General features: G+C 40.6%; 1 protein-coding gene across 1 annotated transcript in view; it reads right to left on the reverse strand.

Annotated features, from left to right (window-relative positions):
• Nucleotides 1-294: 294 nt before the first annotated feature.
• CFH (complement factor H) overlaps nt 295-24,611 on the reverse strand; it is a 36,714-nt gene continuing 12,397 nt past the window's right edge. The window contains exons 6-24 of the mRNA XM_080407180.1: nt 22,942-23,112; nt 21,096-21,275; nt 19,383-19,583; nt 17,472-17,651; nt 15,662-15,838; nt 14,544-14,723; nt 14,225-14,398; nt 12,710-12,892; nt 10,742-10,924; nt 9,182-9,364; nt 7,639-7,827; nt 5,892-6,098; nt 5,105-5,281; nt 4,261-4,437; nt 3,112-3,288; nt 2,229-2,411; nt 1,318-1,518; nt 816-1,013; nt 295-665 (exon numbers count right to left, since the gene is read on the reverse strand). Coding sequence (XP_080263306.1) covers nt 655-665; nt 816-1,013; nt 1,318-1,518; nt 2,229-2,411; nt 3,112-3,288; nt 4,261-4,437; nt 5,105-5,281; nt 5,892-6,098; nt 7,639-7,827; nt 9,182-9,364; nt 10,742-10,924; nt 12,710-12,892; nt 14,225-14,398; nt 14,544-14,723; nt 15,662-15,838; nt 17,472-17,651; nt 19,383-19,583; nt 21,096-21,275; nt 22,942-23,112 — 3,332 coding nt within the window. The 3' untranslated portion in view covers nt 295-654. The remainder of the gene's footprint in view (nt 666-815; nt 1,014-1,317; nt 1,519-2,228; nt 2,412-3,111; nt 3,289-4,260; nt 4,438-5,104; nt 5,282-5,891; nt 6,099-7,638; nt 7,828-9,181; nt 9,365-10,741; nt 10,925-12,709; nt 12,893-14,224; nt 14,399-14,543; nt 14,724-15,661; nt 15,839-17,471; nt 17,652-19,382; nt 19,584-21,095; nt 21,276-22,941; nt 23,113-24,611) is intronic.

The following is a 24,611-nucleotide window of genomic DNA, read 5'->3' on the forward strand; positions in this document are numbered from 1 at the left end:
AACATAAAGATGAGGCCCCATTCCAGGAACTGGACCAAGAAGTTATCCCCACCTCCATGCAGAAATCCCAATTACTTGCATCCCAACATCTTGCCCTTCCAGCAAGTGCCAGGGAGGCTCAAGTCCCCCGTAAGAGCTAGGTCTGTGATCCAGAGACTTCCTTAAGTTGTTTAAAGGAGATGCCACTTGCTTGTCCTGATCAGGACACTCACCTCTGCCATGACCCCAGAGTAGTTTCCATGCAAGTGCATGAAGAAGGTTAGGAGCAGACAAGGCCAAACACACTCTGCTTCCTAATGATGAAATCACTTTTGAACTTTAATCCTTGTTTCAGCATGCCACCAAAGCCAGCCTACTTTGGGACACAATAGCTGATAAAAATAACAGTGAGATTAATACAGACTGGATAAAATGTAAGCACAACCATTCAGATGGATAAAAGGTAAATACATTTACATAAATGGATAGCATGGAGAAAATGTAAACATAATCATCCAACAATAAAAACAGTAACAAATTCCAAGATAGAACGTTGGCTAAGCTGCAAACAATGCACAGCAAGATGGGAAACACCAGGAAAAATTGAGCTCAAATCACTGGGTCAGTGGAGGGATTTGTTTCCACAGCTGGGCTCCTTCATGCCATTCCCATTTATCAGAATAACCCTGCAGCACAAAGAGAGAAAAGGAGAGAAGGCATGAAGGCCAAGCCAGACGCACCACAGTGGTTCCTCAGAGCAGTGGACAGGCAACTTCAGCAAAGCTGCCTCCTACAGCCCACCCCTGCCACCCTGTGTCTTGGCACGGAGCACTTACTGGCACATGCAGGATATGAAATCACTCCATCCAGGCACTCTACATTAAGTTTCTCTGTGGGTGAAGCTACGCTGTATGACCATTTGCAGTTAAAGGAAATATAATCTCCAGAGCGATAGGTGGAAGTGCTCCATGGCCTTGGTGACTGTAGTTGAATATTATTAGCATTCATAACCTCCTCCTGCAATGTACAGTTCTCTGCAAAAAATTCTTTCATTATTTGCCTGTAGACTTCACACTGGACAACTGATGCTCTGTAACTGTAGGTACCAGCTCAGAGCCCCTGAGAGCCCTTTCCCCAGCAGTCTATCCAGCTCAGGTATGCTGGTCAACAGCTTCCCGGGAACACTGACCCTCACTACCTGCAGCTTACAGGATGCTCCCACACCCTGGATCCTCCCCAGGCCCTCTCCCAGGAAAGTTAAAGGCTTTCCCCTCAGCTTCAGCACTAAAAATGCAACAACACAGCAGCTAAGCTGTGGCTGAAGTGGAGATGACTTACTTCCTTCATTGCACCGTGGATATTCTAACGTCCCCATCACACACTGCACTCTGAAGGGCGAAGATGCTGGGTCCTGCACATATCCTCTTTTACACTGAAATTCAATAAAGTCACCCGATGTGGAATACAGCTTTGTTTTTGTGACCCATTTCAGCTCAATATTGTTTCTGTCCATGTCTTCTTCAGATGCTGTACAAGCCACTTGAAAAAGGCATAAGAAGAGTGTCATGACTTCATACAGCTGCACCACAGGTACCTTGTTTTCCTCTAGAGCCTACAGAAGTTCTGCTCATCAACAGTAAAGACATTGACATGCAAGCTAAAGGGAAAGAAGACCATGGCTGAGACCCTGCGTAGAGCTATAGAGAAGCCTTTTCACTCTGACAATCACACAGGGCAAGATCAAAGCACAGGTTGGGAAGGTAACAGGCACCAGTGAACTGCCCTGTATCGTTTTTGGGATCGCCTCTTCTCTTGTGCTCAGCAGTTCTCTGTATTTGTTTCCTCACAGCTATGGCACGGATGCACCCCCAGATTTCCCCAACACTGTCATGTACACTGACCCATCCTCCCTGCTCACAGCCTGCTGGCCATAGCAGCATCCCCAACTCGGAAGCGTTCGGGAGCCCTGCACAGTGATGGAGACCTGCTCACACAGAGGGGGCCAGCCAAACTCTCCTCCCAAACCTGTTGCGGCGGCGAGAGACAGCAGGCAGCAGAGGGGACTATGTGAGCTGCCTTCATTCAAGAAGAAACTCCTTTTGGACAAAAGAAGGACTCGTTGCTGTTCTGCCCTGCTGGCACCATGGCCTCAGCACAAGTGCTGCTGCACAAGTGATGCCCACAGGATCTGAGAAGACAACAGTAACAGTCACACAGCCTTTGGCCACACAGCACACACGTAAGCCTACCTAGGCAAACTGGGGGACTTGTCCACTGCCCGTTAGTACAGGTGATATACTGGGATCCTTCCAGGATGTAGAGATTTGGGCATTTGTATTCCAGAGTTGCACCTTGCCGATATTCTCGCATGGGGAAGGAAAGAAGGTCTCCATTTTCAATAACTGGAGGTGGGCCACATTTCCCACCTTTCCCTGGAAGGAAATTCCCAATCAGAGAGCATGCTGTGAGTTTAAATACAGCCTGATCTTAGTTTAACTGCTGTTTCTGCACCCATTTCAGCTTCCAGCTGGGTGGTGTTTGAGTCAAATGCTGCTGCGTTGGTTCATGTGCTGAAACTTTCTGTATGTCTAATGAAAACAAATGCGATTATACAGCGCACTCATGAAATCCTAGGAGGCACCAACACAATACCTAGGTATTGGCCCACACATCAAATTCTACTCTCGGTTGATTTAGCGTTGATTTGACTGCATGGCATTCAATATAGCAGTGTTATTGTCTGCATTATTGGCATCTCAACTCACAGGGAAGCTGTTGGCTCTGTTCTCCCACACTGATGGCAAAATTTTCACTCTCTTCTCATCAGGCAGACCAAGAAAGGAGATACTAAGAAGTCCAAGGACTGCATCCCAAAATCAGACCTGGCCAGCAATTGTGCTCAGCCTCATGGTGGTTTTCTAGATGTGGCTCTCTCAAGTGAAGCTACTGGGGTCACACAGCTGGTAAACTCATCTGAACAGGCACCGAGGGAAACGGCTTTTTCCTGAGCATGCCAGATACATTGTGTTTGTGCACAATAATGAGACTGAAATGTGGAGAAGTAAATGCCACCTTGTCAGCTTCATGACAGTCTCACTGACAGGTGACTGTAGGAAGAGAGAGAGAAATTACCTCTACACTTTGGCAGCTCTGTCCAGGTCCCATTCTGACACACTACGGTGGAAGGCCCACTCATCTGAAAGCCTTCCCAGCACTGATAGTGAGCATTCTCCTCAGGCAAATACCTTGACTTTTTAATACCTCGAACGTTACCACCAGCAATTTCTGGAGGAGGTTTACACGTCACATCTGAAAAGAGACACTGCTGCAGTCATGTTTGCAGTTGCTGAGGTGTTTCCCTATACAACCAACAGTTAAAAGAATCCACCTTTTTAAAATTTCTGTCCAGAGTTTCTGCCTCAGGTGGGTCAGAGCTCCAAAAGTTCATCACAGAGAAAACAATGAGGTGTGACAGTGGCAGCAGAACACTCTTTCTGGGACTCTCAGGAGATGGCCGTGTCAATGACAGCTTTTAGAAAAAGCTAGTGTTTCTGTAGCTACACCTTATAGCACAAGAAGCCACACCAGCCTTCCTGCATGGCCATGCCCCTCCACTGGGACATGGAAATCCCTGGCATCCCTGAAAATTGCAGGGGTAGTAGACCAGCTGGTGCTCTGGTCAAACACAGAGCTCTGGAGGACCAGCAGTGTCGGAGGAGCTTGTCAGCCTGCACTGTTCACCCTGCAGCCACAGATCTGGGCAGGGGACAGGAGCACAGCTCCTGACATTTCCTTGTCACAGGAATGCTCTTCTGACTTCCATAGGCCTAGCAGATCTTACACGGTTTAGATCTGAGTCTCTGCTGGGATCTGCATTGGTCAGAGTGGAGCCCTGGGGAAGAACAGCTGTTTCTTCCCCGGCTGCCTCTTCCATTCAGATACTCCCTGACAAGTTGGAATAGAACAGAGGAGCCCTTATATGTCTTTCTGCTGAAGGATGCTGAAATGGTGGACTCGGGGGAAATGCCAGTATTACCCAGGACAATGACAGAGCAGCCCGTCTGAGGCACTGCTTCTTCAAGGCGGTTTTGCCGTTGATGAAAATACCCCCAATATTTCTAAAAGCATCAGGCTAAATTAAAGTGCTGTGCAAGGAAGCAATAGTAAGTACAAAGTTGGGGTAGGAAACAGAAATAAAAAAGGTAAAGTCTTTAGTGTGTGTTCAGGTAAACAAACAGTTCCCTCTATGCTAACAGGCAAGATGAAAGCACAGATTCCTACCTCTGCAGGTTGGTGCTTGTGACCATACTCCATCCATACAAGTGACATAATTTCCACCCATAATTTGAAAAGTGCGTTCACATTCATACTGCACTCTGGCACCGGGCAGATACTTCTCCTGTTGAGTGCTTGTAATATAAGCATTGGGAATTTCAGGTGCGGGTCCACACTTAACATCTGAAAAGAGAGGTGCATTTAAGCATCCTAGTGCAGCAATACGACAACCACAGAACATTGCGTTCCAGAGCACCGTTGTACCTGATGAGCAAAACCGGTTTGTGTAACACAGATCATTTTCTACAGATAGAAAAGGAAAATACTATCTATGGCCTTTATTCTACAACACTTCACCACGTACTGTTTTTTCCTGGAGTGACTAAAAAGAGAAAAGGAGTTGCAGAGATCAGCCAAATGTGCAGCCTGGTGCTGTACAACATTGTGCACCAAAAAGCTGGAGAGCGAAGTGCTTGCTTTTGTATTTGAAGGCAACTTTCAGCAACTGGCATTCTTAGCGATGTGAAAATAAAATACAATATGCTGTCAGTAACCTCCTCCCTTGCAGCCAGCATTCATTCCTCCGTAAGCCTCTGCCTGCTTGATTTCAGCAGAGAGCAAAGTTTGAGCTAGTAGCTTCAGCCCATGGGGGAAACAATTTCTTTGCTGATCTACTCTGCTCGGTGTTACTCAGGAGCCAGAAAGACAGGCGTTGTAGCAGCCCATTCAAAGCAAGTCATTGGTTGGCTCTATTGGGCCAACTCACCTGCATGCCTGAGTTGACATTATTTTAATTCACAACATGAACGACTAAGTAGGATCACGTACTACTTACAACTAGAACCTATACCTTGACAGAAGGGCGGTGCTGTCCAGTTTCCTTCTCTGCAGATCGTTTCAGGGGAACCAACAATCAGAAACCCCTCGTCACACTGGTAGCGAATTGTTTCACCAGCCTCATACATTTCCTTGTTTCTGCCTTCAGTTTGAGCATTGGCAACTTTTGGAAAACTTCCACATGGAATTTCTGAAAAGATACAGAAAGTTGATGCTTGTTCTAATGTGATACACATCACATGAGTGTACTGTTTCCACCTCACAGATGCTTTAGAGAGCTTTTTCTAACATCAGCATAGTCATCCGCTGACAATGGATTTTATGTAAAAGGTAACATATGGAAGATTAAATAAGCCCTTCCCCTAAATAGACATGGATGTCAGTCAGTGAAATATTTAGATCTTCTTGTTAACCGTGCCAGAAAATGTTAATAAAGGCTCTGTCCCTTACTACGCCAAAGTTGTTTCCATCACTGAGGCACCAAAGCAACTCGCAGTCGCTAGCTGGCTCTGTAGAAAACAGTTCCTTGGATTATGAGGATGTGCCCAGGGCTCACCTGGCATAGATATGAACCGAACAAAGACTGCAAGAATACAAAGAATACAATATTTAAAAATTAAACTGCAGTCGGAAAGTCAAGTCTTGCATCCAGACAGAATTGCTCTGAAGATATCCATGAGGGATGATAAGAATCCACAGCAAACTATGGAGTTACTGGCCCTTACTAGTCAACTTCCAGTTTTAAATTCTTTCCATTTCATTGCTAAAAGCGATTCAGAAAAAGTACTTTTTCATATTACCCAAGCATGTAGGAGCTGTGGTCCAGCTTCCCATAGAACAAGTTATCTCCGATGATCCATTTAACATGTAACCAGAACGAGACACATACTTAAATCTAGCACCAGCCAGATATATTATTTTCCCTTCTTTTTTAATTTTTAAGTTTGGATTTTCCAGTCTGGGAACGTCAACACATTCTATGGGTTCTGGTGGCAAACATGGACTTTCTAAAAAAATACAGAAAACACAGATAAACAAAATACAAGACAATTAATATTGCAATGACATATGCCATCTAAAACTAAAAAGAAAAGAAATAATCCAAACATAAATTAAATAGCTTGAAAGGAAGATGAAGAAATATTTAAGATACACAAAGAAAACAGTCTGTCTCATTTCCCTCCTACATGGGGTTTCTCTCTATTCCTTTGAACGAAATTAAAGCTGTTTTCCAGTTCATACCAAGGAGGTGCAGTTACAGCTTAGCATCAATAACAGGGAAAATTTCATAGGCAGAGAAGGAAGGAGATGTCATCTTGTTTTGGGATACTGAAAGTGAATTCCTAGAATGTTATCTACTAAATTTTTCCACCATTAATAAAGTTGTACCAATGTCATAAGTGGTTTTGTGATGGCATGATGAAAATGAAAACAAGAACAGAACTTCCAAAGTGTTATAATGTACTTGCTGATAAATACAATGGATTAAATCTCTGCAAAGTCCTCCTGAGTCAGGGATGTTCCAGTGCTTTCTTCTGCTATACTACTGTCAGGTGAGTGAATGCAAATTATGTTTTGTATGATTTTAATTAACTAACTAATTTAAATTAATTAGTAAATTAGGTTTTACTAGTTGCCACATCAAGTTGGGAGCATATGTGTGCACTGAATTCCACAATACAAAAGATCTAATAATAGTCAAAGTTCCTGTTCAGTAACTGGGACTTGGAATTTAATTTCGGTAGAAGTTATTTTATGAATAGCTCAAACATTTTTTTGGTTATTCTTCTCTGTGTCTGCCGCTTGTCAGCAGAAATGGAGACTCACAGGCAGTGTAGAAGAGAAACCACATGGCATCAGAATTTTGCAGCTTAAAAATACAGACATGGTTGGCATGTTGTGCACATCAGTCACCAGGTGGCATCTCATTTGTCCCATGCTCAGCTATTTCCTGTTCATTTCAGAAAACACTTTATTCTACCTCTTAACGAACTTCCACTTACAAGATATCACCTGCTTCGGTAATATTTTACCAATTGAATTAGATTCCTCAGCATTTCTTAGAATAGATGGCCTGAGTGATGCCATATCATTTATACTCCTACTACAGGAGAAGCCTCTCCCTGCCTCCACCCCCCCCCCAAAAAAAAAAAAAAAAAAAAAAAAAGAAAAATCAGGAAAGAATAAAAATGAAGAAACTCAAATACTAAACCAGCTAAATAATAAATAGTACTGTTTTTTTTCACCAGGATACTATTAAAGGCCTCCAGTCGAAACTGAGACTCCATTCTGCAATATACTAAAGAAATACACAGTTCTTGAAGGACTACCTGAAAGTTTTATATGCCTCTTAGGTGAGTCTCTGTAAACAAAAAGACAGCAGTTGGTTAACGACACTTTAGGAACTTACGTTCTATTGCTTTTCTGCAGTTACCTGTTCATGATAATCTTAACGTAAATAGTATCATCCTCCTGCTAACGGTGACTGCAAATGCATAACATAGAAATCAATAATAAAATAAATAGAAAAAACAATCCACTACTGACCCACACAGTGAGGTGGTGATTGCCATTTCCCTTCTATACAGGTTATTTCATTCGAACCGACGAGCTGGAAACTCTTCAGACATGAAAAAGCTATTTTACTCCCATGCTTGTAATTTCTTCCAACTGTTATTATTGGCTGAGCACCAGGCACCTGAGGTGGAGGTGGGCATGTGCTCTTGCTCTCCTCAGCTAAGGACACACACTCATGTTAGAACAGAACATAAGATAAAGTGTAGCAGTTCATCACAGATTGCAATACAAACAACCAAGAAAACACTGGCATTGGATAATTCTTCAGCAGCTGTCTCAAGCTTTAATCAATGTAACGATCATTTTTTTGTGCTTCAGAAACACCAGAGCTGCCTTCAGATGCTCACGTGCTTTCAAACTCATAGAAAAAACAGGCACAGCTGCCAACAGCCTTCTAAGCTGAAGCTTCTTGTAGTCCCTCCTTTCCCTTACACACAGCTGCACACTCTTGTGTGCTTTCCCTCTCTAGTGAACTACTTTAGGAAAAGTGGGCCAACTTCTGGAGGTATTGTTTTGTTCTGTTGCTGTTTTTTTCTTCAGACTTAGCTAATAACAGCTAAATAAGAATCACAAAAGGAAACAAATAAAACTTAAATTTTGCTGCTCAAGAAATGAAGGGCTGCTCCTGCCAAAGGAAAGAAAAAGGGAGGGAAGAAGGTAGATCTAGGAAGGAGAAGACCTTCAGAGCTTGGTTTGTTGCTCCTAGTGGTTCCAGAAAACTGAGAAGGCAGGGACACGGTTTTGAAAGGGAATGCAGCCCGGAGTGACTGCTGCTCTGTGCGCTTCTCCCACTTTCAGGCATCATTCCCACGGATCTGGCATAAACGAGGCAATGACTAGTTTACAATTGTGCCTTCTTCAGGCAACATCCCCCTGTGCTGTACATGAAGGCAGTCCTGCAGGCACCCGACCTTTGGGGTGTGTTACATAAGGGCACTTATGTGTTACTCTAGGTCTGTGCTTTTGACTTGGCCAACTCGGCTTTTTTTTCTTATTGTTTCACTAGGAAGTGAAATCACTAGGAAGCAATTGGAAAAAATAGAAGGGGAAAAAAAAAAAAAAAAGAAAAATCAGGAATAGGAAAGTTTTGAACGTTTACAGGAAATAAAGGAACTTTTCTGGAGCTTGAGCTATGGGCTACTCTCATTTGCACCACAGTAAAGCCCTTTGGAAGAACCAACCTTAAATTTATCATTGCATCTTTTCTCACATCAGAAGGGACAGTGACAACTGTTCCAGTTGTTAGAAGAGAGATTAGTAAGCCTGCCTTGCTAAAATACAGTGTCTCTAAACCTAGTCAATTGTTCAAATTAACTAGGTTTATTCGTTACTATTGCAGATTATTCATATTTTTCGTGACTAGCCTTTAGCATATAATAGAGTAAGCATGTATATAAATAGGTAAGCTTTTCTATTTCAAACTAGTGAAACAGCAATGCTAAGCAGCTTTAATAATGAGCATTTATCATTCCTAAATAAAAAGAAGAAATTGTCTGCAAATCTAAAAACATACCTGTACATTGAATCTCTGGTAACCATTTTCCAGACACACAACTTGCCAGTTTAATACTTTTGTCACCCGATTTACATACGTAACGTATAACTTTATGGAATCTAGTCTCCTTTTTTTGTTTGGAAAGATGACTCTTGTGCACAAGCTCAACATTCATTGGAAGTACACACTGAGGAATAGGATCTAGGAAAATAAAATAAAAAAAAGAGCTAAACCCCAGTGTTGTTGAGTTAGTATGTACATACACATTCACCAATGAAGGGCTCATCAGTTTCCCAATGCATGTCCATGGGAAAGTATCTTTTTAATTTACTGCAGTCTGAAGTAAGTACAAATAGTTACAAATAGAATCATTTTTGTTCCAGCTATCTAAAACAGACTGTTCCCACTCACAAAGCCATTATTTTTATGTTGACAGGACCCCTTCTGCTGAGTGCAGCAAGTAAGATAAAACCAAAGCATTCTTTTCCTCCCCTAAAACTATAAAAAGGTAGCAAGATGAGCAAGAGAAAAAGCCTTCTTTTGCTTGTAGAAACAGGAGCATAAAGGAAGTACTACTCCACACTGAATATGTACCCAGTATCAGACTCCCGTGGAAGTGTATCTAAGTCACAACCATGTCTTGAGTCCTTGATTGCCGATTCTGAGAGTCAGAACACAAGCAGTTTGTGAAAGCTAAGCAGAGTGTGTTTTGTGCCAGATTCAATCCTCAACATAATTGTAAATGAAGGTATGGTGTACTCAAATCACTGACGAATACAAAGTCACTTGTGAAGAAAAGGGGGGGGGGGGGGAAGGGAGGGAGGGCCAAGTTGTATTCTGTTACAGTGAAATGCTGGAGTAATCTAGAGTAATTTATCCCAGATAAGACTTCTTGTCCAGTGCCACTTCTTTCTTAAATTACTGACTCCAGTGTAATTTTTTCTTTTTCTTAGGAAAAGGCTTTGTTTTATATATTTCTAAAAGTTATTACTTTCATTCAATTTATGCAGTGCAAAACTTAATGGGAAGATGGGAAAAAGAGAAAACTATTGATCAGAAATGAAAAGGACTAATCCACATAAAAACGGTGAGGATGGGATAAGCCTAGCATGTTGCAGCTATTAATAGTATTTTGAATTCCCAGTACGATTTTATAAAAGTGAAGTAGTATACAGAGACATAAAACTATAAGTAATTAATGCAACAGGCACACTGCTTTATTGCAGCTACGTCCCAAGGCTTCTGAAGGGTTGTTACTAGGGAAGAACACTGGAAAAATGGGTAAAAGCCACCACACACCGAAGATCTACCCCTATACTTGATTTTACCCACCGTGGAAGCATGTTTCCTTTCCCAAACCTGCTCAGAGTGCTTACAAACTTGTACCTGCAGGAACTTTCCAGGATGAAGGACATGTTCACATTTAAAAGAGAAGTAAATAAAAAAACCCTTAGCTGAGATGCATGAAACTATAGTATTGCTGGCTACATACTGATTGCTGAAGGTGTTGACATTTTGAGTAGATCTGTTTCCCTAATATTTCCACAGTATTTCAGATATGAGTGTGATATAGATTACCGGGACAAAGAGGTAAAGGCTTCCATTCCCCATGAAGGCATTTTATTTTCGTTTGCCTAGAATTGCCAGAGCCTTGTTTACATCCACAAATTACTTCATCACCATGTGAAAACTGGGTCTGGTCTTCCTGATGGAGAACAACATTTGGAATAGAGGAAGGTGATCCACATGGCGCTTTGTCTTCTGTTGAAAAGAGCAGAAGTATTCCAGAATAATATTGGACTCATATATGAATAGCTAGAAGACCTTAATTAAAAATAACCATATTTGCGTATGGTGAGTCAAATCTACTTCCATTAACTGTAACAACTAAACTTAAACACAGCTGAAGCACGTGTATCTTTTTACATCAGTTTATTAAGTCCCTCTCCCATCTGTTCCCTTCCTTTTCCATCACTGGGCTAAATCCACATGTAGCATGCTCCACAAGTAGTTTTGGTTAACATTCGTTTCCCAAACTGTTTTTCATTGATACATAAACCCTAAAGTGTAAGAAAACCTTCAATTAATCCAACACAATTGGATCCCTTGGTGGGATCAACCAGCTTCCATGATTCTGATCAGTCAAAATTATATTTGATTATACATCTACACGTCTGTAACGCGCACTTTCAGTCACTATTATTACAAGAACTGAAAACCATTCTTGCATCACTTAGAGGGCTACAGCGCTCTCACCTCTGTGTGATATTAGCAGTTCCTGCTTGGGCTGTCACTGTTGCAGTGGCAGTGACAGCAAAGGGTCGTGTCTTGCACAGGTGAGTGCAGCACGTGAGCAGGTTTTTTTCAAGGAGGAAAAAGGTATGCAAGGGAAATAAGGGCATAGGGCTTGCTCTGAACATGGGAGAGGGAAGACCCATGATAACCTCAAAAATTGATTTTGAACAACCCCATACTCAAGTTTGGGCCATTATTCCTGTCAAGCCTTTGCACTGAAACTATTCTCACTGGATCAAGGATTGACAAGATGCAAGCTCCGTGCTATACGTATTTAAACCATCAGTGTTACTTAAGAAAGATGTGTCAGGCTGTACATGTATAGGGACAGAATAAACCAGTCCACAAAAATGCTACCATTTATTGGTTCTGCTGTAAGATCATCCTGTGCCGTAAGAATTCCCTAAATAATTTTCTGTATTTACAGATGTTCAGCTTGAATATTCTATTCTACTTCAATTCTGAGACACTCTCTTAACAAACAAATAGTAGTTTTGCACAAGCATTTTTAACCCATCATTGCCATTCACACAGTATCAGACTCCTGTGTAGGTATGCTACCTAACAACATGCACAGCTTATCAAAACTGGGTTTAGGGGTAACAGAAAAAGAACAAGTATGTAGCATATTTAAAACATGCTTAACATATCTAATTCAGAACTTGTAGATCACTGAAAAGAGGCAAGGCATAAAAGCATGCTAGCAAACCTAAAAATTACCCCAAGCAGATCCTGTAAGGAGGAAGAGGAAATCATCAGCATCAACATCTTATTCCTCCCAGTGAACGACTGGAGATACTGATAATGTGCTACAACTTCCCTCCAAAACACACCAGACTGAAGATATTGACTTTAGGAGCCAAAGAGACCCATAAACCCAGAAAAAGTGGTAAATAAGAGAAAGTGTGTGTATAAGAATTGTAATTATAGATAACTGTTTGTATTACTCTGATATTCTGTATTATGTATATATTTATAATTGTTCTTTATACATTACTTATTTATTTTCTTTCTCTTTCTATAATCATTTGATCCGGAGTCACAACACTTTGTTTGGAAACTTAAGATTTCAGTTATACTACTACTAAAGTTTTGGCTTTACATATGGTATGTGTTTACTTTTCACCCATAGCGTGTTAAAATGTAACATATTATACTTGCAGTTACGTAGTTTTAATTGTGAAAATATCTGTGAAGTATTAACCTACAGTGAATTATAGACTTCTCACAAGTAAGAGTTACATAAATTACCAATGCAAGAGGGAGAAGATGACCACTGTCCATCGACACATTCTATTTCCTTTGATCCACTCAATTTAAATTCAGTGTTGCATTCATATTGCATTCTGTCCCCATGCCGATACTGTCCCACAGAGCCACCAGCAATACTTCCATTGGTAATCTCAGGTGGAGGTCCACAACCTCTGGTGTTCGCTGAAATCAAGAGATCAAATCTATGCTCCGAATTCAGTACTTTTAGCACAGTTGTGTGTTAAATGCAACACAAAATAAGTTGAATTTGTTGTTTAAAGTTAAGAAAACCCAGTAGAACAGGTTAAACAGGTCATTGGTTTATGCCTTTGAGTATCTAGATTCATGTTGGGCTGGAGATCACAAACATACATGTGTGATCCTGGCTCACTCTGTGCTTACTTCCATGCACTTTGAATTGCCTGCTATGGTAAAAGAAATGGTTGATAAAAACAATCCAGTTTTAAGATTAAAAAAGTGTTATATGGATAACAGCTGCAGTATTCCTTAAAAAAAAAGTGAAAAGTGAAAATTCTGCAAGTAATAACCACCTATGTTATAAACTACCCAGCAAGTGATATGTACTGTATACTAAAGGAATTAACTTCTGACGGAGCGAACAGAGCTCCTGTTAAGGGAGCTTAGAATCTTTCTGAGCTAAAGAGCCAACCGTATGAAACATACTTGTTTTTAAATGCAAAAGAGAGTGAGCAAAAAGGAACTATGAGAGCGTGAAGGACAACAAGGAAATTGAGTGTGAAGAAAAGGAGACGAGGAAGATGAGATCTTTTCATCCTCCCAAACTTTCTCATGAAAGGGCATAGCACCAGCAAAAGAAAATCTTTTCAGATGCCAGCAAGTTGTTCTGTGTCTTAAAACCAATAAGAATAGGGGCATATAGCTTCCCTTCCGCACGAATTTGTTCATCCTACTGGATGAAGCTGAGGAATGTTAAAACCCTTCACTGAGCTTCTTTTGCTTGGGGTTTAGCTCTGTGTCACCTCCAAAACAGTTTTTTTTCTTCATTATCACGTGATCAGAAAAAGGACTATAGGGTACAGTATCTGACGGGTATCAACAGTAGGCAGTGGCAAAACTTAGGACACTTACGATACAGTAAGAGGGGATGTTACTCAAATTGACCACTCCTGGCTGCCGTACTGCACATTATTTATGCCTTTTAAAATAATATTTTATTTTCATACAGTACAGTCAATAACCTGAGTGAAATTTTGCCTAAGCCATTTACCAGCTCACTTTTCATTATTGCAGAACTCCACTTGGCATGATTAAAGCTAACAGAAAGTTCAACACTGAAAGTTCAGCTGTTCAGAACATGAAGTAGAAAACTACTATGAAATGATCCAAAGAGACCCGTTCCTGCTCTTCTAGAGCTGAAGATGGGATAATGGTTCTTGGGAGCAAGACTAGCTTATAGAAGGTGTCCACAGAAGTCTTTGGGACCCAGGCATTTTCATCTATTTCTTACTACATTAAAGTTAACAGAAGAATTACCTTTACACACTGGTGGTGGTGGAAACCATCCGAAGTAATAGCACTGAATAGAGGCAGGTCCCACTCTAATGTAATTGTTTGTACAGATAAAATTCACAACATCTCCATTCTTGTATTTACCCTCCTTGGGAGAAAAATCTCCATTGGGCAGTGTCGGCATGTCGCATTCTATTGCTACAAAGACAAAATATTTTAACATCTAGTACATACCTTACAAAAAATACATGAAGTGTTACCAATTAGAACAAAACCAAAGTAAGTCTTAAAGAAAAAACTTCACAAAGTCTATACAGAGTTATACAAAGGCAACAATATTCACCCAGACACTGCGGTGTTGGACTCCATTCACCATTTACGCCACACCTTGTGGTACCAGTTGGCATATTACTTGCAGTTCGATATCCCTCCAAACATGTATACTCAATTGTTTCTTCAGGAAAGAAGGTAGTTCTATTTGTGTGGTAATTCAAAATGTCCACATGAGGTCTTTTACATGATTCTGTAGAATAAAACAAACAGCGCATTTTGTGATCCAGAAACACTGCCCTTTGGAAGCATAATTTCTGGAGCAGCTTTAATGCGTGCTAGTCTACTGAACTACTCAGTATATTTGAAACATTCATATTCTGGCAATGAAGAATTTTAATGTAGAACATCATATGTAGCATATTCATATAATATACGTTGCATTAATTTTCAGAAACATGTATCTAGAAGTAGTATCTAGCATAAATATTTCTTCTTTAGATACAATTCCTTTCCTTCTACTATGTATTATTATTGGTGTCATAGCAAACATGCTGTAGTCCTGTTCCCCAAGGTCATTTGCAAGGGGGGCTTTTCTTTTATGATCCTGCACCCCAGTTCAGGAGAGGAAAAAACTTTTAAGAGGAAAAAGGCAAAAACAGTATGGAGGTATTTTTGGGAAAAAGCACTCAATTTTTTGTACTTTTTAACACCAGAGCAGACATGTGCATTGTGCTTTTTAGGCGTAGGGATAACATCTTCCCAAATAATGACCCCATTTTTCTCTAGTCTGGTCACATTTCAAGGAAGTTCTTGACAGAATCTCTTTGTTCACAGGTTCATAAATCTTCCCTCACATGTGTGAAAGGTGGGAGAATTGGGAGCACATGTACCTTGTGTCAGGTAAGAATCACTGGAGAGGTGCAATTACCATCTATTTGTGCTACAGAGGTCTAAAAAGATAACTCACCTAGAAAACAGTAGATATTTTCCCACCTTATTCACTTCCTCTATGTTTTCTCTATTTCTTGGACCTCCAGAAATGTCAATATCTGGAGGATCAGTCCTCTGAGTCTCCTTCTGCCAATAAGAAAATTCTACAAATCTGGATGACAAAAATCTGAGTACACAGGACATCATGTCTGTGCTAATGACAATGACAGGGAGCTCTGAAGCCTTGGTGCTACTCACTGATGCACTTTGGAGGTGGAGTCCAGCCATTCTTTTGACACTGTGTCACTCCTGTTTCTTGTCCTTCTGGAGTTACAAAGCCAGTATGACAACTATAGGTGGCCTCCTCCCATAAATTAAATGTTTCCTCTCCAAGGCTGAAATAACCGTTGTCAAAATTGACATTATAGCATTTTTCTGAAAGAGAGATACGGAATTTCTTCCAAGTAAAACACTGCTAAACTACATATTTATAATACACAGAAGGAGAACAAATGAAGCACCAGTAGGACTGAGAACATTTTTAAGAGGACATGAGTTTTTGCTTCTTCATTGAGCTGTCTTCCTGGGGGACAACTGGAAAGTGAAAAGTCAGAGTTCATGTTACCAACTCATGCAGCACAGACAGGGATGGACAGGAGTTTGTTTTTCAGCAATCCTGCAAGCTTTCAAAATTGCATGTCCACATCTCGTCTTCGCTAGACAAGAAATCAATGTTGGGCATGCACAGCACCGCACGTGCTTAGAGGACCTTCTGTCCATGTTGCAAGGGGCAAGGGCACGCCAGAGATCACCACGGTGTGCAGGTACTGCCTCAATTCTACCAGAGAGATATCATTCAGAGTGTACATACTGCAGGATTAAAGCAAATTTGGACCAAAAGACCCGTTATTGCACGCTAAAACACTAGCCCCGACAGATGCAATGTTATAACTGGTTTCACATCACTTGGAATACATTAAGCCAGTCTAAATGGATTAAAATCAGTCATCTTGGTTGGATGTCATGGTCTTGTATTCTGAAATAAAATTTCTGTGGTATGCTAAATTCTTTACAAATAAATGAGTCTGTGAAGGAGTTTCCTCATTTTAAGAAATTAACACTAGAAACAAATAGCAGTATTTTTGCATTAGAGAGTCAAGGAAATAAAGATATGAAAAAATAAAGACTTTGAGAAACACTAGAGGATGTATTTGAATGCCAGAAGCAGAGTTAATGATACTTTAGCGCAACAGCTTCAGAAATTTAAATTCTATATCAAATTTTTTGGTGTTTATATCAGTGACACCCGCAATACCCTAATACTAGGAATCATAAAATTTTATTTTGCTTGCTCATTGCTATGTCAAAATCTATGTGGGTGGCAGTCCAAAACATTTTATGGTCAATGTCTCTATTAGGGTCAAACTGTTTCCTAAAAAGATATTTTTACAGTCCAAGAAAATCTAGGTTGTATTATTACTTTTGTCCATATGACATCATTATCTAAATTGTGCAAATTTTCTGTGAGAGATTCTAGAAATTTCAGGCTTGGTGCAAGTCAGGAACAAAAGCTGGAAACAGAGTTAGGAGTGGTAACTTTCCTATTCCCCCGACTTTCAGTATGACACTAACTGGAAAGGAAGCAAGAGAAACAAGGGTCAGGTGGCACAGAGAGAGGCTGAAAGGAGACAAGTTACAGATAGGCTGTGCAAGGGAAATGATTATTATTTGTTACATTACTGCACAGCTACGTGCACAAGATTCCACTACTGAAGGCAAAGGGACCATGACTCCCGCCCCAGAGCATATATTCTAGGAGATCAGCATGAGTCACGCGTGAATGTTTTATAACGCTACATTTTTCATGTCTGTATAGCAACTGACCTCAGCAGCATAACAGGGACGTGAGAACCACACGAGACAGTTGAGAGAATCACAGTACCGTGTTTCAGTTGCAGAGCACCTAGACTTAGGCTTAGTAAGCAGTGGTGATGGATTAATGCAGGTGATTTGATGACCAATTTACTGGTTTAAGCTAGAAACCCCAACAAAATACATGCACACTCACTTTTACGGATACATCTTGGAGGAGGTGACCAGTCCTTCTTTGTGCATGTGACTTCCCCACCTTCATGTTCAGTATAATAGTCATTGTTGCAGGCATATTTAACTCTTTCACCTTCATTGTAAACATTCTGCCAGCTACGTATGAAATAACCATTTTCCACACGTCTGACATAGCATTTTTCTATGGAAGGAAGATAAGTACTTTTAGCCACAGTAATTTGCGCAGCAAGAACTGAGGTAAATTAATTCTTAGGAAGACAGTGACTTTAAATCAGGCTTCCAAGCACCTTTCTGTAGTCTTCAATCCCCAAAAGGTATTCATGTTCAAACCTGAATGAAAGCATGTTTATTTCACTGCCCTAACTAATCACATGAGCAGGGGTGCAAGTCACCACATAAGGTGCTGAGAAGCAGTATCGTAAACACTACCACTTACCTAGTGTTCATATGCAAGTCTGGCTAACTTCAGCGCACCTAGCGTCATGTACACCAGCTCTGGTTTGGTCTGCTATGTCTCTGAAACATTGATGTCTGCCCTGAGTGATTTTCAGCATTTGCCTCTAAAAGATTTTATCTCTGTGCAAATGTATCAGCCTCTCAAATCAGCAACAGCTAAGCACACTGGTGTTGCGGCACTCTCAAAACTAGCCGGCTGCAACAAGGCTTTTACCACCCTGTACCAGGTTAACTTCGATAAGTAGCTCCCGTGCCTCGCCCTGGCATGGCCACCAATCCCCCACAAGGTTTCAACAGTCCATCTACTGCCCATGCTGTTTCTTCATCCTCTTCAGGCCCGTCCCTCCGCTGCATCCAGATCGTCTCTTCTCCCAGCCAGCCTCTCCTCATCTGGGCCCCCTTTCCTCTCCTGGAGCCTCCCCTATATCTGGAGCACATTCCCTCTCCTCTCTCAGCTCCCTCCAGGTCTCTCTCCATTCAGTGCCCCTCTTCCATACCCCTTAGAGCTATTTAACTACTTAGCAGGAACCAGCCACAGCTGCACCTTATCCACCTCAGCCAGCCCACCGCCACTGAAGCCAGCCCACAGCTGTATGTTATCAATGTTAATTAGCCTGCCCTCATTCCTCTATAATTCCTCTACACACAACATCCTGCACCCCCATGAGCCCAGACACACAGAAGGTGGCTGAAGGGATGATGTAGCTGTGTTACCTGAGCAACCAGGTCCTTTCATCTGAGCAGGACTCCATTCATTTCCTGCACTGAGCACCACTCAAGGCACCACAAGGGCAACAGGGAAAGATCAACCTTTTGTAATCTGCTTCCAAGCCCTACCAATAGGTAGGAACTTTGCTGTGACTGAAGATACATGTTAGGAGAGCAGGCCTCAGCTTGCTGCTTTAAATCTATTTTAAATCTAAGTCAGTGTATCTGGATTTTTTGCTGATGCCATGCTCACTCTCAGCTTATTGCAAGCGTGTGCCCCCTTCTCCGCTCCAAATGTTTTCCAAAGGGAGCAGGCAATGGAGCTCAGAGAGCAAACTAGACAAAGTGCCCAAGATGCAGAGGGAAGAATATATCTACATAGAGTAGAAGCTCCCTGTTTATATGTGCAGATGAAAGTAGATGCATGCACATACCCTGGAAGCCGGACAAATGTTTCCTGTGTGTTTCTTAATGTCATGAATGGTTTTGGGAGTAGAGAATCTCCAAAATCTAAAAGCATTCTTTCATCCTTATTTTAATCATTTCAGAGTGTCTTTTTCTTACTAGCTGACAGTTTGAGCTCTGCAGATAGGACGGACAGTCTGGTTGCAGTTCCAGGGATCAATTAAAGCAGTTCTACTTTAGCAAACTGTTCCCTGTTCCGTCTTGTGCTCCATCGGCACAATTTCTGCCGCACAGACCTTTGCCAATTACAAGAGAACTGAGCATATAGTAGAAATGTACTTACTGAGGCATTTTGGCTTTGGAGACCAGCCCCTTTCAGAACAGACCATTCGAACCCAGTATTCTCCACTCGGGGTTGAATAACCATTGTTGCAGCGGTAATCAGCGTGCTGCCCCAGCCTCATTGGAAAGTAATAGTATTTGCCGTACTCCAGCGATTCACTCAACCTGCCATTTTCTATAGCTGGATAGTCACACGGTTTCCCTTGAAATAAAATTGAACAGTAACAACATCAGCAAATGCATGACAAGAAGTTCAGGACACAATTAATTCAGATTCAGTTTGGTCATCTGAGCGTTTTCTGAAACTGACAGAATCAGGACTGCACACCTTGGCAGATCCCAAGGAGTGCAGGAACAATCACACGCTGCTTCTGGTGTCTGTCAGTGCTTACACCTGTGTTGCTTCCCTTTGACTCCATTGGAACCAACAGAAATCAAGTCAATATTCTCAGTGGACTCCAAAGGCTGATTCATGAGACCAAATCTAAGTATTTATTCTACAGTGAGAGGACACCGTCTTTGTAGACTGTCCTGACTAAATTTGCTCTACTGACCATGATGGGAGCCCAGACAGCGAGCTCAGCTACAGACACTGAACTGTGGACTCTAAAAGTGATATGACTCCTGTCACCACTTTCATTTGTAACTTTTGGGATCCTGCACCAAAATCTCTTCCTAGATCTTCTAATTTTGATTTTAAAATTCTTTTGTTTTCTCAGTTCCTCAGAAGAACTGATCCTTTTCAGGGACAACTCAAGGACTGAAGGAGGAGATTCCCAGAAGCTTTTATTCAATTTTTACCCAGGGTGTCCTATTTGGCCATGGCAGGTACATTCCTCCTGAAGTGCCCTGTCTCAGAGCCTACATGCTGAGGCAGGGGACATCACCCACTGGACAGACCACTCAATAATGAGTGAAGTGGTCTCAGAATCATATCTGAATTTTAGAACCCACACATATATAGAGGAAAGATCAATACAGATACTAACTGCACTTCTCAGGAATAGTTAAAATAATCTTATCCAAAGGTTCATTTACAAGATTGATTTCATCAGGGTTTCTCTCACATTCTGTTTTCTAAGTTTTTCTTTTATTTTCAGTGATCAAAGAGTGCTAGATTCTGAAATTAGTTGCCAATTTATTTATTTATTTGTTACTACTGTGCCTACTGGCAAAACTATAATTGTAGGTATGGGAAGTTTAAGCCAAGAATGAACTCATCAACAATCAAGAATATCTTGTTTTGTTATTTGACAGGTTATAACAGGTAGAATAAAACTGTGATTGTTCATAATATCCAACACACAACTGCAAATAAAAATATGAATGATGAAAGATAACCTCCAACCATTACCTATGTTTCAGTTTGGATACTTTAACACTCACTACATCCTCTTATCTTGACTGGCATGCTACTCCGGCAGACCACAAACCTTCCTGACAGGGAGCCAACTATAGCACATTTTAACACATACTTTCAGAAATGCAATAATAGATAACACCTGTGTTTATAAACAAAATGTAAATGTAGATTATACCATTGTTTTATAGCTGTTTTTCCAAACCACCAAATTAAGTTTTAAATCATGAAGAAACACAGTGAATAAGCAACTCTCACTTCTCATGCTTCTGAAGTTTTTCTCTTGGCCTCTTTTTCACTGATATATTTCCAAAAACTCCACATGTTGTGTCTTCATTCACAAGAGCTACTTACAGGTACAAACTGGATCAGGCACCCAGCCACTCTTGGTGCATTCAGCTGTGTTTCTGCCAGTTGTTGTTGTAATTTGATATCCATCATCACACTGTATTGTGATTGTATCACGTTCTTTGTAGCTGTTGCGTTGAGGTCTAAAGCTCCCATTGGGAATGCTTGGAGGAGAGCATTGAATTACTAAATAAAAAGAGAAAAACTGGATGCTAATTTGAAGACTGTATTTATATTTATTACATAAGTTCTTATTTTCATAGCATATTAACCATAACTGCATGAAATCGTTAAAAAGATGTTGCTTAGGGCAAAGAAAAGGTTACACTTCTCTTCCACCCTTAGAAATGTACAACTTTGTGAGAGGAGAGTCACAGCTCTTACTGATGTCAGGCTAATTAAAAGACTAAACCTGAACTGCAAAGAGAATGGCCAAACTCCTTTGGCAATGGTGATGTCAACTTCAGATTGTTCTTCCTACAACACTATCTCACTATTTCAGAAGAACTCTTGAAAGGCAGCTTATAACTTAAATCAGGATTTTAATGTGAAAGACACTTCGAAAGAAACTTTTTTAATTTCCAGTAATTTCTGAAAGATTGCACTGTACACTAACAATTTCTTACTGAAGTTCCATCAGTGAAACAGGGATCATTTTTCAATTGTTCCTCTTCAGCTGGAACTGATCGATCAGAACTATTAGCCTGGAAATTTAGAGGATGGCTATAACGACTAGCAACCAGGTGCTCAGTCTGCTCAAACTACCCTAAGACTCATCAGGACACTCACACAAGATGCAGAGATCAGTTCAGCAGGTCAAGCAAACTTCTCTTCTCTCAAATGTTCATGCAGGGTGAGATGCTGAGCAGTATTTTATGGTGTGGTTAGTCCCATGATTATAAGTAGCAGAGTCTCAGCTATGGGGCCACTGCATCTCAACTACTGAACACAGAAGACCTGAAGATGCATTAATTTGTATCTCCCCCTCAAAGAACTGCTTGTGTTTCATAAGCATAGGCTTAAGTTTAAGGAAAGCTTAAGACTGTTAGCTTTCCCCAGTTTTAGTCATACTGCTACAATTCATATGGTATCAAACAAATCTTTCTTTACCCAGTCTTCCAACATATAGCAAAGCCACTGACTTGTACCAGTTATGTTCAGGTTAAACACACTTAGAAAGGTATCAAAACTTGACGTGAAGACAAGAGGACTTAAAAAAAGATACCACTTCTCTAAGAACTTGGTTTGAAATGTTAATTTTTCAATGCATTAAAAATTTCAGGTTCCGTCTGTAGTTTAAATTTCTCTTGTATTAATAATTTTTTTCCTGCTTGCTTAAATATTCTTTTTAGTGCCTCATTTTTCCTTCCCTTAGATAAAACATGTTCATTGCATTTTGTAGAAGATAAAGAGATTCAGCTTTATCCCTCCTATTTGTCCAAATTAGGATTTTTTTCTAGCCCAAGAAATCATTTTCCTATGTTCTTCACATTAATACAGAATCATATATAAAAAAAGAATAAAATAACAATACCTGCTAATGCGGCATGAACTATTTTAACACCAGTCTTATTTATGCAGTATACTGGAGCAATTTTTGCTTTGTGGGCCTATTTAACTACACTCAAGTAACAAAAGACTGAATTAACTGTTTTTGCTGCTGCTCTCCATGGAAAATTCTTACCCAGTTGTTTGGCCTCTTTAATACTTAGTCCTTCCAGATCTTCATGGGCTACTGGTCAGATGCGGATGGATTTATTTTGTGGTGATTAAACTAACTTTTGTCATTACTCAACTCTGAAATTACTTCCAAACACAATAAATGTGCAAAATAACTTTAGGCAAGGCTAACCAGTGCAATAGGGGGTTGGAGTCCATCCTGATTCAGTACATCGTACATCTGCTGTGTTACCATACGTATACCCTTCATCACAGACAAACGGCAGCTTTTCAGATTCCTTGTAAGTCCCCTTTGGAGAACGTACAAATCCATGCTGAATATTTGGTACATCACAGATAATCTCTGAAATTGAGAAAGACAGAATTTTCGTTTATCTTTATTTGCTACATTTAAATGCCTACTGGAATAAAATTTAGGGTTTTTTCATTTGACTTCACAAAACATTTACATTTGGAAACTGAAACTTATTTGAAAACACTTCAGTGACCTGCTTGTGGATGCCAGGTAGAAAGTGTGGTGTAGCAAGCATCTATAGCAAATTGGTTCATGAGACACATTTTAGAGCTTTGCTTTGGATTTTAATGATCTCATAATCAGTATATAAGGGCAGGGGACATTCTGAAATAAGCATCTAGGCTAGCTGAAATCTAGAATTTTCCATTTTTCAGATAATTAAATTTCCTTGTAATTTCCAGCAAACTTAAAGCTCTCTCATAGCCAGTGGATGATTAGTTAAATCGTGGCATCAACAGGAAAAAAGAATTAAACTACCTGGAATACTGACACTAGAATGCTTAACTATCTATAAAAGAACGTCAGCATCCCCATCTCCTTGCCAAACCCAATAAAACCACTAAGATCTTGCAGTTTTCAAAAACTGCATTCATAAAGCCAGAAAATATTCAAGGCTTTCTTTCCTAGGCCACAGAGCAGGACACCAAAGAGTCCTCTTGGATTCCCTTGCATTTAAGATGAAATATAGCTCAGTAGAACTGTAATTGTTTAATAAAATTCACTATATTCTGCAAAATATTAAAGGTACATGGCTGTAATCCCACTTTATGCTGTTCAATTTACAATAAATGGGGGTTTCAAATCAGAAAAATGCAGCACAGAAATTGTGAACAAACCATATCTGATATCCTGACATATATACTCTGCTCTTCTAAATGCACACTTCATGATCAGATAACATAAATACTCCAAGAAACTTGATGGACCAGATACCTAACAGTGATTGGTACCACAAGCTTCCTAGGATTCATTCTTACTTACTGACAGTCCAATCCCACACAATCTGTATTTGCAAAATGGGAGGAATAAACCCATTCACCAGTAGAAGCTGTGGGCAGAGCAGGGTGGGGTCAATTGGCTAAAAAGTATTTTTGCAGAAAAAAATCTTAGCAGTCTTCGTGGACAAACTGAACAGGGGGTAATAACGTGTCTTTGCAGCAAACAACGAAACAACACCCTGGGCTCCATTGGGAAGAGTGTTGCCAGCAGGTCAAAAGAGGTGACCTTCCCCCCTTACTCAGTACTGGTGAGACCACATCTGGAGTGCCGTGTTCAGGTCAAATCTCCCCCAAACAGGAAAGACGTGGACATACTGGAGCAGATCCAGTGAAGAGACATGAAGATAATTAAGGAATTGGAAAAACTGAAAGGCAAAAAAAGGCTTAAGAGAATCTAGAGAAAAGAAGGCTTGGGGGGAGAGAGGATTTTATTTATATGTATAAACTCCTGAATGGGGTGGGACAGGCAGAAGCAAAGATGATGGAGCCAGACCCTTCTCATTGGCACCCAGTGACTAGATGAGAAGCAATGGGCACAAACTGAAAGAT

Source organism: Falco punctatus (assembly GCF_963210335.1).
Source record: "Falco punctatus genome assembly, chromosome: 11".
Lineage (NCBI taxonomy): Eukaryota > Metazoa > Chordata > Aves > Falconiformes > Falconidae > Falco > Falco punctatus.